Genomic DNA, 19,317 nt, shown 5'->3' on the forward strand with positions numbered 1-19,317 from the left:
TTATTTTCAATTTTATGTTCATAAACTTAAATTGTAGTTTTGACAATTCCAAATGTTCCTTAAAGTGGGTACAACGGATGTTCACATGTGATCTCAATATCATTGTAACTTAAGCTTAACCCGTGTAAACTGTGATAATATTTCACAGATTTCTATACTAGATAATTATAAAATAAAAGTACTACTAATAATAATAATTATAATAAAAATGAAAATGATTGACTCACTCTTTAGTTGAGTTGTTGTCTCTTTGACACGTTCTCCATTTCCATTCCAATTTTTTTATATTTTGATTAATTGAAAAGGGTCATAATGATAACGAAAAGAACTTATAAACTAATGTGAAACTTTATATATTGTCTAAACATTAATTTCACAAAGATCCATGCTGGTATTTAATTATCATTTAAAATGTTGTAAAGTTTTATTAAAGGGTATATTGGTCCTAAATGCTCCCCAACTTTGTATTTCATTTGGCCTTTTAATTTTTATAGCGCTGCTAGTAAGTTTCTAAGGTGTCTGGTGCATTAAATTATCAGCCTTGTAATTTTGGTTGCAAGGGATTCATTGCCTCCCTTTTTGCTTAAATACTGCATTTGAAAGAAAAAAAAATATTAAGGTGATCTCCAACTTATATTATTGTTTATCAGATAGTTTCCTAAAATAATTCATGTATGCATTCATTTATTTTTATTTATTTATTTATGTTTTTAATAAAAAAAAAATATCATGCAATAATCATGATATTAATGTTATAATTTCATTTAACACATATTTAATATATCCTGATATATGTATTATATGTCTCTGATATATTTTATACAAAATTCTAGTTGAATAATTCAATTGAAAAAAATGCCTATGATTCCAAAATGCTTGATATGATTGTCGCACCAAATCTAAAAATAGAAATGCTTGCAGATTAACGAGCTCACTGAAATATATCTAAAAATATATCTCGGTTAAGAGCAAGCTGATTGAATAAAGAACCGCATCATTTGTAGAAGTCATGTCGGAAGTACGTGTTTTTATTGCAGCCTCAAAAATTACTGTAACTTAATATTTCCGTATTTCTAAATAGGCGTTTTAATTTTTTGTTCATAATTTAAAATCATGTAATGAAATAAAGTGCCAAAATTGTAGAAGAATGACCTTTCATATGGGTTTAATCTTATTGATATAAATCACTTATTGGAGTACTTTAATTTTGTAATATAACCTATCTAAAAGATGTTAGTTGGTGCAAAGTTTGTAAAAAAAGAAACCAGAGTTTGATAGTATGATGTTTAGGAGAATTCAATATTTATAGAAACCGCTGAATAAAAAATTTCATATATATTTATTTCGATTCTATTAAACTTTAACTGTGTACAGGGTTTGATAACGCAATATTATTACGCTCTACGCGGAGCAGATCAAATTCTTTTTTGATTATGAATAATTCAAAATGTCTTTTAATTTTCAATGCAATTTATTTGTCAACTTTTGTTTTGCCTATTCCTAAAATGTGTCAGTTTGGTCTTACTTACTTTTTGGATTGTCTCAACTTAACCCCGGTTTTCTCTGTTCAGTCTATTTGTATTGTAAGTTTTCCCATATATGCCTTATCTTTTCCACGGATTGATTGGCTGGGGGTATAGAATTATGGTCATCCTTTGACTTCTCGCGTTCTGACTGTAAAACTCTAGAGATGCGTCTGTTTAGCTATGCGGGCTGTATAAATGCGCAGCCATGTCCGGTCGGAATGGGGTCGGAAAAGTATGTAAGTGTCTGGTAGTTGTCACTAAGTATCTGTTACGGGTGTACCAAGTCAGGAATATGACAGTTAATTGTTGTCCATTCGTTTGATGTGTTTTATTATTTCATTTTGCAATTTCATTAGGGACTTTCCGTTTTGAATATTTCTCGGAGCTCAGTATTTTTGTGATTTTACTTTTTTTTCCAGCTGATTGTTAATGGTTGAATCAGAATGTGTCTTGGTTTGTATCATCATTTGACTCAGTTGAGTCTTGATGACGTTTGTGGGTTTGCTCAGCTGTGTCGTAGTGTCTATTGGGAGTTGACTTAGTTGTGTCTAAGCGTATGTTATGTCTTGTAACCCCATTATCCCTCCCTATTTGTTGACGTAGCTGTGTTAGTAAATGAATATTATGGGTTGAATCCGCTGTGTCTTATAGTGTTTAGCTATATGGATTAACTAAATGAAACTTATCAAAGATACCAGACTTATATTTTTTGTTTCCGCTAGACGTGCTTTTAATTTTATAAAAGACTGGTCAGTACGACGAGCAGCTGTGATTTAATGCTTTATATGGTTCTCCATCTGTGTGTTATTAACCAATGTCTCCTGTTCTTTGCTTAAATCATAAGAAAATTGATTCAACTGCGTAGATGTCTACGCTAATTTTCTTTTCTTCATGGTCTTTCGCTGGTTGTCTCAGATTTATTGAAGTCTTATGCCATACTTTGAATTTTCTGTGAACTTAAATGCTGAATATTTGTGTGTAATTATGATTTTATAACTTATGATCAAATTTTTAAAGCTTGTATTCAAACAAACTAACTTCCGATGCTTGAAATTTTGTTGGAAAAATATGTGTTATAATTGCTGGATGTTTCCTTCGGGAGAAAGTTGATCTTACTATGGGAACCAATTGCATTTCTTCTTGTCTGTTATTTCCTTTATTCGTATCAGACAGACTTCATACAGGAGCAGTAGAAGAAGAAGTTAGCAATACCCATATAGAAATATCTTCTCATCCTCTCTTTTGATATCATTGAATGCGGCTCGTCCCGTGTATTTTTCTTTCTTCAGCGATTGGCAACACGACGAATGACCCAAGGGAGCAGAACCTGATAATCTTTCCATGATACTGTATTCACTCGTCGTTTAAAATGAAATCTTGTTTAGTGTTAGACATGAGTCTTGTGCAAGTCTGATTTTGTGTGATTCCTAACCACATGATATTTTCATCTCTTGGTTTTAGCAGTAATAACAAGTCTTGTATCACTACATAGGGCACCAAAGTCTACTCCTTGTTATTATATGATTCGTTGTGCTCATCCTTAAGTTTTATGTGAAGATATTGTTGAACGTCGTTTGTCTTTTAGAATGTAGCTATCATGGTGTTTTTTTGTTTTATTTGACATAATTTTTTTATGGTCCCAATTATTTCCCCCTTTTTAAACAAACTATGAGTATACGTGTGTACAGTACTAAATTCACAGTAGATGGCTATTTTTATTTAAATTGGTTCAATTAACTACATGTGTGTGTGAAAATTGCGTACAATCCAACACATACATCTGAATATCTGACCTAAATTAAGCTTTCAAAACCACTGATCAACCATGATAAACAATTTCACACCTAAAAATAGAAAAATAAATTAAATTTTATAGCAATTGTATTCATTTTTTTACGCCGTGCATACAACAGCTTGTTTATATTGCATAAGAATTATATATCTTTTATTTATTAATGCAGAAATCCAAATTATTTGTTGGTACTTTATAAATATTTGTCATATTTCATAAAATGTATTTTATAATCGAGATTTAGTATGGAGTTTATAAGCCCGTGTATAATTAAAGATATGATAAGAAAAAGTAAGAACATTTATTAATAATTCTATTCTGCAAGCTTTACAAAACAAGTTATAAAGAGATTTTAATTGAATTAGAAACATTATACATTTAGGCAATAATACTAATGATAGATGCGTTGCCTTCACAAATTTCACATTCGATGGGTAGAAATTTGATTTTTTGAAATTTTATAATGAAAGTTTCTCTATCTAAATTTTTTTTATAAGCGCTTTAATGCCAAGGGTAAAAACTCATCACATTTGATCGATTGGTTTTTTGTTGTGTTTAACTCACTGTGTTGGAGTAAGCCGGAGCGCTCTGAGAAAACTAGCAATTCTTGTAAATTAAGATAGAAGTTCTACGCACCTTCAAACATGCTTAGTTTCGAATTCAAAACCTCAATTGTAATGGGCTAGTGATACAGTGTCTGAACTGCTTAGACCACTTGATCTCCGAGACCCTTCATTAATGACAAAGGACTTGACTTGAAATTGGGTATACGAGATACACTTTTTTTTTGTCAACAAAATACTCATCAGTGACGCTCGAATCAAAACAGTTCAAATTAAATAAAATACGAAGTTCAAATGAATCGGTTCTTTACTCATCGTCTTTCTTATATTCGGCTTTGAGCGATGCCAATGAAAGTATATCAGAAAAGCGCTTCGGACGCAACGAATTTATTAAGTGTTGGTTTTTTATTTTTTAAGAACATTAAAACCGAAAATACCAAACACTACTAAGACTATCTATGCCTGGGGTAGACAAATCTAAGTGTTTCGAATAATAAATAAAAAGCAAAACAATTGTTTGCCCGTTCTGTTGAATGTGTGCGATCAACGTAGCCAGTCAACAAACAACTAAAATACGAAATATTATTCATTGAGAAACGACATCTATGTAGCGGAATATAAGTGTTTTAGGTAATGCAAACGTCTTTTCAAATTACGAGGGGTTTAGTCAATAATGTTGAAATGAACAAAATATCCGATGAATATTTTCTTTAGAAACACACGTTCAAAACATTTGTATAGTAAGTACGAATTCTTCTTATAAATTATGTGCGAGTGCTGTTTTTCAGACTATTTGTGTTCCAGTTTTTTTGTTATTTTGTGTGGTTTTTTTTATACTAGTGTCGCCGAAGGTGGAGGAATGTCTAGTAATCGCTCGACTCTGTCCGTCCTTCCGTCCGTCCGAAGGAACACTTTCTTGACTTCTATGAAAGGTAATGATTTACTAATTGGTCTGACGCTTGATAAAGATGATTTGTAGCGAGAAAAGAATTTTTACATCTATTGTGTAGTTACTTCCTATTTGTCGATGGTTTGAAATTTTACAGCATTAGTTGTACAAGAAAAAATTTCGTCACAGTTTTCTTGGCTTTTATGAAAGGGAATGATTTGATATTTGGTCTGCAGCTTTGACAATGTTCAATTGTAGTGAGTAAACTTTTTTCGACATCAGCCGTATAGCCATTTCCTTCTCGCCAATAGTTTGAAATTTTACGATAGTCATTGAACAAGGGAAAGTTTCGTCACACTTTTCTTGGCTCCTATTGAAGTTAGGTCTGAAAGTGATCCGTCTTGCTTCTTTATACATGTTACCTCATTCCAATGTATGCAGCGACATAGTTTCAGACCCGGTATTTGGCTAGTTTACATGCGGGTCTTTCGGATAAAAATTAGATGGAACATATCAAGGGGTTATTCAAAACTTAAATGCTTTTATGTGTTTTTGTGTACATTTCGTAAGTTGTGTTATGACTTAATTTATTTCACATTTGTGTGCGTGTGTTTTTTTTATTCTTTCCGATTAATTGTGTGAGAAAATTGTACACCTGTATAGAACAGTTTCTTTTTTATTTATTGTGTGTCTGTCTTTTTAAAAGAGAGGCAAAAAATACCAGAAGAATATTCAAACTCGTTGGTTGAAAACAAATTGAAAACCCACTGGCAACAGTGGTCCTGGCTCTGCAATACATAGAATTGAATTTCTCGTCAAAGAGATTTGCTTTATCATATAATTATTTCAGTATTGTGAAATCAGTACTTTAGCTATTAACCTAATATGGTGAAATATTCTTGGATGGATTTGATTAATGCTGCAGATTAAAAGGACAATGCCATAAGGAAATTAATTAACACCTTTTATTTTGACGTACTGTTACATGCAAACAGAATTTGAACACATATAAAACAGAAGATGTGGTATGATTGCCAATGAGAAAACTCTCCACAAGAGACCAAAATGACACAGAAATTAACAACTATAGGTCATCGTACGGCCTTCAACAATGAGCAAAGCCCATACCGCATAGTCAGCCATAAAAGGCCCCGAAATGACAATGTAAAACAATTCAAACAAAAAAACTAACGGCCTTATTTTTATAAAATAATGAACATGTCTTTTTTTTTATCTCATCTATCTGTGTTTTAATAAAAAAAAAAAAAAAAAGGTTTAAATTGTAATTTTTTGTTACATATAATTTTTTGTTGAAATTTAAATCTTTCGTTTTACCATGTTTATACCTATGAGTTGAGGGATTAAAATGAAGATTATATGTTGTTTCAAAAAGCTACATTCGCCTCGGTGCTCTCTTTGTAACAGGCTCGTCAGGGTGTCGTGGTTCTGTACCCGGTCTGGACAAACCAAAGACTTGAAAATTTAAAACTGCTGCTTTTCAATTAGGAACAAACACTGGTTGAATTAGAGTCAGAATAACATGTTCGGAAATCTACAGACTCGTGTTATTTTGCGAACTACTTGTATATAAAAACAAAAGGATGTGGCACGTTAAAATCTGAATCAGCTTTTCTGTAATTCAAACAGAATTTTTTATAAGATTATGTTTATTTACAAGTACTGTGTGTGTTATTAAATTGGGTGGCATAATTCATTATACATTGACCTTAACCATTGTTAGTCATTTCAATGTCATTTACAACGAAATGTCATTTCCATCCATCTTCAGATTTTAATAATATTAAAATTATCACATTAGCTAAATTTCATGACATATATTATTTTATGGCTATATTTGGTAAAATATAGATAAACAGTTTTGACGTAGTTCTTCCTACTGAAACCTCATAGTTTTCGTACACTCATGTTATATTGTGATTACCCTAAACATGAATGTTTTTCATCGTCACGTCTTCAAAGAAAATATTCCTGTCTTGAAAAGTCCTGACAGAAAATATCAAATTCAATTCACCAGTCGTTTAATTGCACAAGAAAGGGATGAGATGAGCAGTGTATATGGTATGTAGTATTTTTGTCATGTTCTTTCACTTGAAGAGATATTTTTTTAAGAATGCTAAGTTCATGTATGTACGATGTTGATGTTTCTTCCGGTCGCAATTTATGTGTATCAACTATCCCACTTTTGCTCTTTTTTGAATATTTATGATTTCTGTCCCTCTATAGTTATAATGGTTCACAAGGTTGTTTTTATTCTTTCAGTGATTATCGGCTTGTAATTATCCTGTGTTTTCGGTGCATTTTACAATGATCACTGTTCTCCCACCAATGTTGACTACGGTCATGGTTATATACTTGTAAGGTAAGCGGTCTTTAATGTTTGACTACGGTCATGAATATATGCTCGTTAAGGCAACGGTCTCCAATGTTTGACTACGGTCATGAGTTTGTCTGCGCCTTTATGATCAGCGGTCTCGAATGTTTGACTACGGTCATGAGTTTGTCTGTGCCTAGATGATCAACGGTCTCGAATGTTTGACTACGCTCATGAGTTTGTCTGTGCCTAGATGATAAGCGGTCTCGAATGTTTGACTATGGTCATGATTTTGTCTGTGCCTAGATGATCAGCGGTCTCGAATGTTTGACTATGGTCATGATTTTGTCTGTGCCAAGATGATCAGCGGTCTCTAATGTTCGACTATGGTCACGATTTTGTCTGTGCCTAGATGATCAGCGGTCTCGAATGTTTGACTATGGTCATGATTTTGTCTGTGCCTAGATGATCAGCGGTCTCGAATGTTTGACTATGGTCATGATTTTGTCTGTGCCTAGATGATCAGCGGTCTCAAATCTTGACTACGGTCATGATTTTGTCTGTGTCTAGATGATCAGCGGTCTCGGATGTTTGACTATGGTCATGATTTTATCTGTGCCTAGATGATCAGCTATATCTAATGTTTGACTACAGTTATGGTTTTGTCTGTGTCTAGATGATCAGCGGTCTCGATTATTAGACTACGCTCATGATTTTATCTGTGCCTAGATGATCAGCGGTCTCGAATGTTCGACTATGGTCATGATTTTGTCTGCACCTATATGATCAGCGGTTACGAATGTTTGACTACGGTCAAGATTTTGTCTGTGCCTAGAGGATCAGCGGACTTTAATGTTTGACTACGGTCATGATTCTGTCTGTGTCTAGATGGTCAGCGGTCTCTAATATTTGACTACGGTCATGATGTTGTCTGTGCCTAGATGATCACCGTTATTGAAAGTTTGACTACGCTCATTATTTTGTATGTGCCTATATGATCAGTGGTCTTTAATATTTGACTGAGGTAATGATTTTGTCTGTACCTAGATGATAAGCGATCTCTAATGTTTGACTACGGTCATTATTTTGTCTCTGCGTATATGAACAATAGTCTATTTTGTCTCTGCCTATATGACCAATGGTCTATTTTGTCTCTGCCTAGAGGATCAGCGGTCTCCGACGTTTGTCTACGAAAATGTTTTTGTCTGTGCTTATATGATCATGTAGCAGTTTCCAATGGTTGACTATAATTGGTTATGCTTTTTTTTTATGTATGATCAATGGTATCTAATGTTTGAATACGATTATGCTTTTGTATGTGTCAGCGGTCTCTTTTTTTTCTAACGGCGGTTATAATTTTGTCTGTATGAGCGGTCTGTGATGTTTGACTATACTCAGGATTTGGTATGTTCCTAAATGTTCAGCGATCCCTTGTATATATAGGAGCGCTTATCTCTTATGTTTAATTAAGGTTATGATATATGGCTGTGCCTATATGATCAGCGCTCTCAAATGTTTGACTACAGATATGATTTTGTCTGCGTCTTTTAAAATGATCAGCGGTCTCTAATGTTTGATAATAGCCATGATTATGTTTTAGCCGATATGATCAGCGGACTCTAATGATGACTATGGTCATTATTTTGACTGCCAATTTATAAAAGGTTATTTGTAATCATGGTTGTTGTGTTTTGTCCCTGATGGTTTTTTTTTATTGTGTCTTGTCCTTGTATGTATAAAAAAGAAGATGTGGTATGATTGCCAATTAGACAACTCTCCACAAGAGACCAAATGACACAGAAATTAACAACTATAGGTCACCGTACGACCTTCAACAATGTACAGTTAATAAACGGTTTGTTATTGGTTATTATGATGCTTTTTTGTCCGTGTATAGTTTTTTTATTTGTAATCATAATTGTGTTTTGTCCTCGTATGATTTGTAAATTGTAATCAAGATTTGGGTTTCTTTATAAAAGTAGCGATTTATTTTTGTTTTGTTGTTTGCAGATGACACTGTTATTTTTGCTGATAATTATGATGAAATGTAAAATGCTCTTAAAGTTTTTGAAAACTATTGTAAAATGTGGAAACTTAGTGTGAATATTGGTAAAACTAAAGTGATGGTTTTTAGCAAAAGAAAATCGAAAATGAATTTTGATTTTAAACTTGATGGTACATCTCTTGAAATTGTATATAGCTATACATATCTTGGTCTTTTGCTTAATTATAATGGGTCATTTGTTTGTGCAAAGAAAAAGCTTGTAGAACAGTCGCAAACTTAAATTGTTTGATTATCTTGTCGAACCTATTTTATTGTATGGAGCAGAAATATGGGGATTTGAAAACATTGATATAATTGAAAAAGTTCATCCACAATTTTGCAAGAGAATTTTAAATGTGAGATCAAGTACTCCAAATGTTATGGTATATGGAGAATAAGGAAGGTTTCCACTAGAAATTAAAGTAAAATTAAGAATGTTATCGTTTTGGAGTAGAATGGCTAAAAATGAAAACAAACTTAGTAGTTCTATGTATAAGCTTATTTTCAAAATACATGCTGATGGTATTTGTGAATTTAAATGGGTGTCATTTGTAAAATCTATATTTGACAACTCAGGATTAGGTTATATGTTTTTCAACCAATACATTGATTATTCAACTATCAAACCCGTTACAAAACAGATTATTCAAGATCAGTTTCTCCAACAGTGGTCCAGTAATATTGATAACTCGTCTCGTGGCGAATATTATAAGTTATTTAAATCTCAGTTTGGTCTGGAAAATTATCTATTACGTCTTCCAGAGGATAAAAGAATCTGGATTTCAAAACTGAGAACATGTAACCTAAAAAATCATATGGAAACTGGCAGATGGTACAACATCGCTAGAACAGATCGCATATGTACCTTATGTAATGAATCATGTATTGGTGATGAATATCATTATTTATATGTATGTAATAATAGTTCTATTACTGAACTTCGGAAGAAATATATACCGAAATATTATACAACATACCCATCTGTACTGAAAATGCAAAATATGCTGTCATTGTGTCACTGTCAGTTATTGTATAATCTAGCTATATTTATTAAGAAACTATCTACCTTCGTTTAGAAAGATGCATGTATCTTACAAGTTTTATTATCTTTAGAAATTACACTTTTGTTAATAGTTACCTGTCTATTCTGTCATTTATTGTATTTGATTTGTAATTTGTCTTCATATAACACATATTTTGTGTCTGAGTGTAAATAAAGAATTGAATTGTTGTGGTTCCCAATTCCACAGGCATAATTTGCTTTGTGTGATTAATACGTTTATTTCATGGTTTTGTTTATTTCTACATCTCATATTTTCTAACAGTTGTACATGTTTTTTCTAACATTATTTTTTTTATGTTTGCCTAGTGTGTGGTATGTCATTCTTCAGATAGTAAACGGGCTTATTTAAGATTTTTCTATTTTTAGACAATAAATATTTCAAAGCAGGCTTTGAGTATGAAGATATATTTTACGTTAATCTTCAACTGGAAATCAATTACATAGTACTCTTGGTTCCCGCTTTTGGCTTTTGGACATCATCGTCTTCAAGTTTCACCTATATATTTTCAATTATGTGATAGAAGTAAGTTCTTCAATTTCCAACTGTTTATCATGTAACCCCATTATATGCAAATTGCCTGAAAGCGCTCGAAATGCTTTTGATTGCCCCCTCCCAACAAGTTCATTTGTATTTATCAACAATTAAATGTCTAACATTTGAAATAAAAGCAGGTGAACAGAAACTGGTCATGTCTCTGTTTTGCTTGACATTAATTCAGTTGTTACGCTTCTTCGTCAATGAACATAAAAATGTAATCACTTCCAAACGCATCCATCCATGTACCTGGAGGTAATCCTCTTTTGAATACCGTATTGCACTTGTTGTCCGCCGTTTATTTCATATGCAACAGGTTGCAGTGATATTTCTTTAATCTATGATTTTACAGATGAATAATTATTCGTCTGTCATTACTTTAAAGTTTTTTTTCCCTTTCTTTAAAGTTCTTAAACCAGTCTTCCGTTAACAAGGAATACATTAGTACAGTTATACTCGTTTTGTTCATTTTTTGCTGACAATTTCTTACCCCTAATTGGATATGTGAATATTATTGGGCTATTATAAATTTCTCCTCTCTTCACAAACTGATATATTTGTTCATCAATTTGAGACATCATTTGAATATTATATTTGTAGTACAGATACAAACACTTAGTAGTGTTTAATGGTTTTTCAATCATCTAAGGCTTGCAAACTGTGCTTTTGAAATGTTAAAAGTATTTTATGTACTTCAAAATTGTATACGATATGCACATGTATCTCCCAAAAATATTTCCTCCAAAACAAACTTCATATCTTACAGATTTATTTTTGAAATTATGTACTTCAATTGCTTAAAACAGAGATCACTGTTGTACTCAAACTAATCAAACTTCGTAATTCGCTTTTAAAATACGTTCTTATGCTCCAATTTCTAAATAACAGTGATAATTTATTTACATAAAAACAAAAATAACTTCTTTATTTTTTTTTATTTCAATTGCTATATAACATGGATAAGTTTATGTTATTAAATTGAAACTAACTTCCCAAAGCGCTTATTTTCTATTAAAAGATAACATCATATAGATTAGACAGTTGGTTTTCCCGTTTGAATGGTTTTACACTAGTAATTTTGGGGCCCTTTATAGTTTGTTGTTCGATGTGAGCCAAGGCTCCGTGTTGAAGGCCGTACCTTGACCTATAATGGTTTACTTTTATAAATTGTCATTTGGATGGAAAGTTGTCTCATTGGCACTCATGCCACATCTTCCTATATCTAATTACAATGGCTATACAACAGGTAACACTTTTGGACCTAAAACAGTCTAACTTTCCAGCCTGGCTTTTGTTTCTATAGAAGTTGAATACATTTTACGTTAATTGGTAAACGTTAGGGATCATAATCATCATCATAGTCCTAGAATTAAAACCGACTAAACTTCTCTGCCTGATTTTTTTGTTTTTGTTTCTTTGGAAGTTGAATACGTTAGTTGGTAAACGATAAGGGTCAAAGTCGTATACTTAAAACAAGCTAAACTTCCCTGTCCTAGCTTTTGTTTCTTTGGAAGTTGAATACGTTGATCGGTATACGACAGAGATCGTAACCGTACATTGGTGACCTTCGGATGTTGTCTGTTCTACGGTCGGGTTATTGTCTCTTTGAATCTCAATTTTATTAAAAGACACTCAACTTCGAATTTTGCTTTTGTTTCTTTGGGTTACTGACTCGCTAACGTTTACCCAATCTCGTTTAATTAAGTCATAGACATGAAAAGAATTGATGTATCAATCTCGTCGATATAAGGTCTTGAAGTTAGGAGACAAAATAAGTAGTAGGATCTTATACTAGCAGAGAAACTCAATGTTTCCAAACTGTGTTCATGTCGTCAATATAAGTTTCGAAGTTAGGAGACATACTAGTAGTAGGATCTGATACCAACAGAGAAACTCAATGTTACCAAACTGTGTTCATGTCGGCGCCATGTGTCCAATCAAATAGAACTCACAAAAACTCGATACCTCCATAATGTTTTAATTTTTGTACTAACAATTGGTATACCTTAATAATAAATATTCATATTTGTGACAGTTATTGTTGAGTAAAGAATGTGTGCACCCATGTGCACCTTTAGTTTAGATGTAACACGTTGAGTTGTACTTAAAGAACATTTAATTAAAAATATGCAAATTTAAAAATTCCAATATGATAAAACCAGGACTTACAAAGTGACAGATATTTCTTATGGATATTGAGAAACTCATGTTGCCTTATTTATAAAACAATATATGCCTTTGCATACATTATAATACGTCACGTGTATTTAAAAAGCTTGTATCAAGTGTTAAACAAATTTCTAAATACTTTTGAATTGAATTTGATATTACTCTTTCATCTTAACTCGGTCCCTCCCTCCCTCTTTCTTTAAAAGTATGTTTAACACACTTGATACAATTAAAAATAAGTCTAGATTTAAAAACTTATACAAATTGACTATCGTTGGAACTGTTTGAAACGTAGTCTTTTATTTAGTATAATATTTAACCGCATTATGTAATATTAGCAATAAAAGCACTGTTCAAAGAAAACAGATTTGATATTTATTCATTTTATTTCTATATATTATTTGTATTAAATGTGTATTCTTTTTTATCGGCATTTGTCTGTTTATATGACAAACATTTTGCAGTTGTATGAATGTACTCATATAATTGCATTTTAAAAGTTAAAAGTTTTTATTTTTGATTCCAGTAATAATAATGTAATGACCGTATATTTTGCTTTGTAAAAACCGAAACAATTGGATGACCGTGCATCTGTGGAAACTGTATAGATTATACACAAATAAGAATAATCAGAAAACAGGATCTACAAAAATGAAAAGAGGGAGGGGGAGACACGATTGGATGACCAATTTTAGAGTTACTTAAATGACGATTTTTAACTTATTTTTCTTGTTCATTTTTTAATATTGTTTTCAAAGATAGATCTTCTCCTCTGTACTAAACCAACTTCAACCAAAGTACGGGTTAATGATTTTTAGTGTATGTAGTATAAAGTTTGTCAGTTAACACATATAGTCGTCATTGCTAAGATATGACATACTGGTAACCTCCATTAGTTGTCTTATATGACATACTGGTAACCTCCATTAGTTGTCTTATATGACATACGGGTAACCTCCATTAGTTGTTTTATATGACATACGGGTAACCTCCATTAGTTGTCTTATATGACATACGGGTAACCTCCATTAGTTGTCTTATATGACATACTGGTAACCTCCATTAGTTGTCTTATATGACATACTGGTAACCTCCATTAGTTGTCTTTTATGACATACTGGTAACCTCCATTAGTTGTCTTATATGACATACTGGTAACCTCCATTAGTTGTCTTATATGACACACTGGTAACCTCCATTAGTTGTCTTATATGACATACGGGTAACCTCCATTAGTTGTCTTATATGACATACGGGTAACCTCCATTAGTTGTCTTATATGACATACGGGTAACCTCCATTAGTTGTCTTATATGACATACGGGTAACCTCCATTAGTTGTCTTATATGACATACTGGTAACCTCCATTAGTTGTCTTATATATGACATACTGGTAACCTCCATTAGTTGTCTTATATATGACATACTGGTAACCTCCATTAGTTGTCTTATATGACATACGGGTAACCTCCATTAGTTGTCTTATATATGACATACTGGTAACCTCCATTAGTTGTCTTATATGACACACTGGTAACCTCCATTAGTTGTCTTATATGACATACGGGTAACCTCCATTAGTTGTCTTATATGACATACGGGTAACCTCCATTAGTTGTCTTATATGACATACGGGTAACCTCCATTAGTTGTCTTATATGACATACGGGTAACCTCCATTAGTTGTCTTATATATGACATACTGGTAACCTCCATTAGTTGTCTTATATATGACATACTGGTAACCTCCATTAGTTGTCTTATATGACATACGGGTAACCTCCATTAGTTGTCTTATATATGACATACTGGTAACCTCCATTAGTTGTCTTATATGACATACGGGTAACCTCCATTAGTTGTCTTATATGACATACGGGTAACCTCCATTAGTTGTCTTATATGACATATTGGTAACCTCCATTAGTTGTCTTATATGACATACGGGTAACCTCCATTAGTTGTCTTATATGACATATTGGTAACCTCCATTAGTTGTCTTATATGACATACTGGTAACCTCCATTAGTTGTCTTATATGACATACTGGTAACCTTTAGTTGTCTTATATGACATACTGGTAACCTCCATTAGTTGTCTTATATGACATACTGGTAACCTCCATTAGTTGTCTTATATATCTAAAATATGACATACTGGTAACCTCCATTAGTTGTCTTATATATCTAGAATATGACATACTGGTAACCTCCATTAGTTGTCTTATATATCTAAAATATGACATACTGGTAACCTCCATTAGTTGTCTTATATATCTAAAATATGACATACTGGTAACCTCCATTAGTTGTCTTATATCTCCAAAACAACAATTGAGGAAATTTGAGCAAACACGCTCAAAATGTCAACACTGATCACACTATACTTCCTGTTTCCGTAATTAGATGATTCATGAAAGATTTTTTTTTGTCTTTAAAAGATGTTTTATACATCAATTTTCAAGTTTTTGTCTATCATCTTGAATACTTTAATAGAAATGTAGACACCTTAAATGACAAAAATTATCAGCAATACCAGATATCAAGTCGGAACCCATTGGGAGGAGTTATTGCCCTTAAAATACGAATTTACTTTTAATTATTTATTTATTCTTGTCTATTATCAAAAACAATGTTAGATAGTTAGGAACTGTAAACAGAATAATAATTAGGTATACAAAATCTAAGAAATGACAAAGAACCAAAACCATCGGACGACTCCATATAAGAGTTATTGTCCTAAATGGTGACTAATTGGCAATATTTTTCCTTTTATCTTGTAAACTATAAAATAGGACGTAAGGCATTTTTTGGAAATTTGGAAATTAGTATGGCGTTCATTATCACTGGACTAGTGTATGTTTGTTTGGGGGCCAGTTGAAGGACGCCTCCGGGTGCGGGAATTTCTCGCTACATTGAAGACCTGTTGGTGACCCTCTGCTGTTGTTTTTTATTTGGTCGGGTTGTTGTCTCTTTGACACATTCCCCATTTCCATTCTCAATTTTATATAGGTAAAAATTGCAAACAGCTAAAAAAACGACAGTACAAGACCTTTTTCAACTAATTAGTGTCCGAAAACATTTAGATAACCTCAGATGTTTTGCTAATTTACACCGAGTTTTTGCTTATGACCCTGAAATCTATAATAGATAAGAAACTGTGAACACCAAAATGATCAAAGGAGTTAATGTCTTAAAGGACGATGTTTCTATTACCTTGAAAGTTATTATTAATGATAGCAGTGGCGGATCCAGAAATTTTCATAAGAGGGGGCCCACTGACTGACCTAAAAAGGGGGGGGGGGCGCTCCAGTCACGTATCAGTGATTCCCTATATGAGCAACCAATTTTTTTTCCAAAAAAGGGGGGCCCGGGCCCCCTGCCCCCCCTAAATCCGCCTCTGGATAGAAAAGGTGAAACTGTGAACAACAAAAATTACCAGCTGTACATGATGTACAAAAATGCCAACGTGACCTTATATGCATATTGTCATAATATTGTTGTAAAACGATGCCCTTTATGGGTTCTTGATAAGATTAATAAGATTCTTGTCTTATCTTATCTTATCTTATATATGAGTCGTTACAATAACAAACGAATTTTTGAATAACTAATGTCCGATCATTTGCCTCTAATCTTGAAAAATATAAATTTTGATAGTAAAACTATTAACACAATAACGACTGACTGTAATACAAGATCTATAAGAATGCCAATATGACAGAAACCATTGGCTGGTTCTTTATAATACACCTTATCGCTATTTGTCCGCCATTACTGGACATCACATGTATAAGTTCCAGTAATATTTTTTTAAAGTCATATAAGAAAATATCTTACGCACCAGTGGAAAAGTGATTGTTGTATGACGTCAAAAATTGTAAGCGGAACAAATTCTTGGGACAAGAGGAACATATTTGCAAATAGCGATAATGTATGAATATTTACGAACTTTTATGTTTGTCTTGTATTTCAATATGAAGCAAGTGAGTGAGTCAGACTGTTAGTGAGGCGCTCTAGCTTGTATAGTTGTTTTTCTTGTTTTTTTCTCTCTCCGAATCTTAGATGTTTTGGCAAATGCACTTGCCCTCAGTGGCGGATCCAGAAATTTTCATAAGTGGGGGCCCACTGACTGACCTGAGAGGGGGGCCGCTCCAGTCACGCTTCAGTGATTCCCTATATAAACAACCAAATTTGTTCCCAAAAGGGGGGCCCGGGGCCCCTGCCCCCCCCCCTAAATCTGCCTCTGGCCCTTCTTGTAGAAAGAAACTGATAAATAAGTATACTATAAAATGATAAACAGAGCAAATATGTTATGTAATATTCTAAAACCCGTTTTTCATATCATAGTAAGCCAACATCGTAATATTAGTCACATTATAAAAAGTAAACACGTCTTACATGATAATTACAAATAAGTACATGAACTAAACTAAGTAAAAAGGGGTTTTGAGGGGGAGGGGTGTTAATTGCATGGTACAAATGTGTTTTTGTTTATGATTGAATCAGCAATGATGTTTTTACAAAATTCGTACAAACAAAATGCTTTCAAAATGAATGGCGAAAGCGAACAATCATCTGTAGCGTAGACCAGTGGATAAATTGAATTTTCTGATCAATTTGCCTGTATAAGTTTTATAAACCTTTTGAAATATATAAAAGTAAATGAACGAACGGCAATTTAATATTAATTTCTGTTACACATGAGTAACCTTTTTGTCAGACATTAGAATAGTTTTTATATTTAACGCCCATTAATATCTTAATATTCCAGTTCGCGACTTTCCTCTGTCATGGAGTTGTGTTGTTGAAGTCTAAAAGTTTGTCTGTGTTCATAACAGAACGAACAGGATGGTGAAAAATGAACATATATCACCAATTTTTACCAATACTCTTACATCTACCGAATTGATAATAAAGTTTAAAAAGTTCGGGTTGATTATAATGCATAAAGGATTAAACCAGTTCCATTTTCTTCTTAAAATACCCCACTGGTATGGCCTTCTAATGTATAATCTTTTTTTACCAACTTCCCTACAGTGAGTACTCTTCTTACTCCTGGATTGAAATATCGGTTTGTTTCAAATGTCATCTTAAAGTTTATCTTTTTGCGACAAAAAAACAAAGTACGACTAGGCCTACAAGTCAAAATATAAACTGTTATCTGTACAGTCTGATTCAATCAGACCCCACTAAATTCAGGCGGATAGTTGGTGCTGGTTTAAGTCAGACTGGTTGGTATCTATGACTATGAGGGTTTTATGTTGTACTTCCTGGTACAAACTCGTATATGATTACTATAGCATTTTTTATTATTTTTATTTTGATATGTAACATTTCCAATTATGGACAAACAATGGGCATTAGCATACATTTAAAGGAAAAGGTTATCTTCATTATCATAAACACATAACAAATAAATACATCATTACAATACCTATTACATCGACAGCTAAACTGTTTCAATGGCCCAGTCATGTACGATACGTAGCCATTTACTAATCAGTTACAGTGTAATCTAAGGGGTACCCAACATTTTGACGAAGAAAGTTTTTTTATATATATATGTTGAATCTAACGATGCATTTAGATTTTGGATATTGGATCATAATAGGTAATTGTCCAATTTAAGATTTTAAATTTCTTAGACAGCATTCAACTATTTAATCACAATTCAAATTCAGAGCTGTATCGAGATTGAATGTAGTATTCATATTTGCCTCTATCTCTGAGGTCGTATCAAGGTGTGTCCTGTAGAACATTTTATTAAGATAACTATAGGGTTTATGCTTTAACTTATTGTCGATGGCCGTACAGGTCCCTATAACTGGTTATATAATCGTCATTTGGTCTCCAGTGGAAATTTGTCTCGTTGGCAATCAACCACATCCCCTTATGTAAATGATATATTGCAAGTCTTTCATTTTGCACTTTAGAAAGAATCAACTATAGATAAAATCAAGATCAACTTTTTACACTACAAATATGAAATATATATAAGCGATTGTACTTAAAAGAATCATCCAAGCAAAACTTCGATGATTTTGAAGTTTATAGTTATTGTACATTAATAAAAGGAAACTTTAAATTAATAACTCGTGCAAACTTTTGATAATAATGTTACTTAGTTAACAGATTTTTTTTTTAAATTTGCGTTTTGGAAGCAATCACTAAAATGTAAATTGGAAACCTATGGTCACGTGTTTCTTTTCCATTGTCCCACAATAGTTTATATTCCGATCGTAAAATTATGATTTTATTGCGGTAATATCAAATCACATCAAATTTCAGTCAGCTATGATTTCCGACCGAGAGAATAAATGTTGCCTATCTATTGAATGTGGTGATAAGTCTACAGAAAAGGTGAATGATATCTCAAACATGGTCAATTACTGTGAGTACAT

General features: G+C 32.7%; 1 protein-coding gene across 10 annotated transcripts in view; it reads left to right on the forward strand.

The window, feature by feature from the left end:
* LOC139511382 (retinoic acid receptor RXR-like) overlaps positions 1-19,317 on the forward strand; it is a 79,239-nt gene that overhangs the window by 25,255 nt on the left and 34,667 nt on the right. For 3 of the 10 annotated variants that reach the window (XM_071298058.1, XM_071298061.1, XM_071298060.1), the window contains exon 1: positions 19,182-19,307. The exons of 5 other annotated variants lie outside the window; for them this stretch is intronic. In XM_071298058.1, coding sequence (XP_071154159.1) covers positions 19,211-19,307 — 97 coding nt within the window. In that variant the 5' untranslated portion in view covers positions 19,182-19,210. Of the gene's footprint in view, positions 1-19,181; positions 19,308-19,317 lie in introns of those variants that run through there. 2 more of the 10 variants (XM_071298065.1, XM_071298068.1) reach the window with 2 other exon arrangements.

The sequence above is a fragment of the Mytilus edulis genome, chromosome 2, assembly GCF_963676685.1.
Source record: "Mytilus edulis chromosome 2, xbMytEdul2.2, whole genome shotgun sequence".
Taxonomy (NCBI): Eukaryota; Metazoa; Mollusca; class Bivalvia; order Mytilida; family Mytilidae; genus Mytilus; species Mytilus edulis.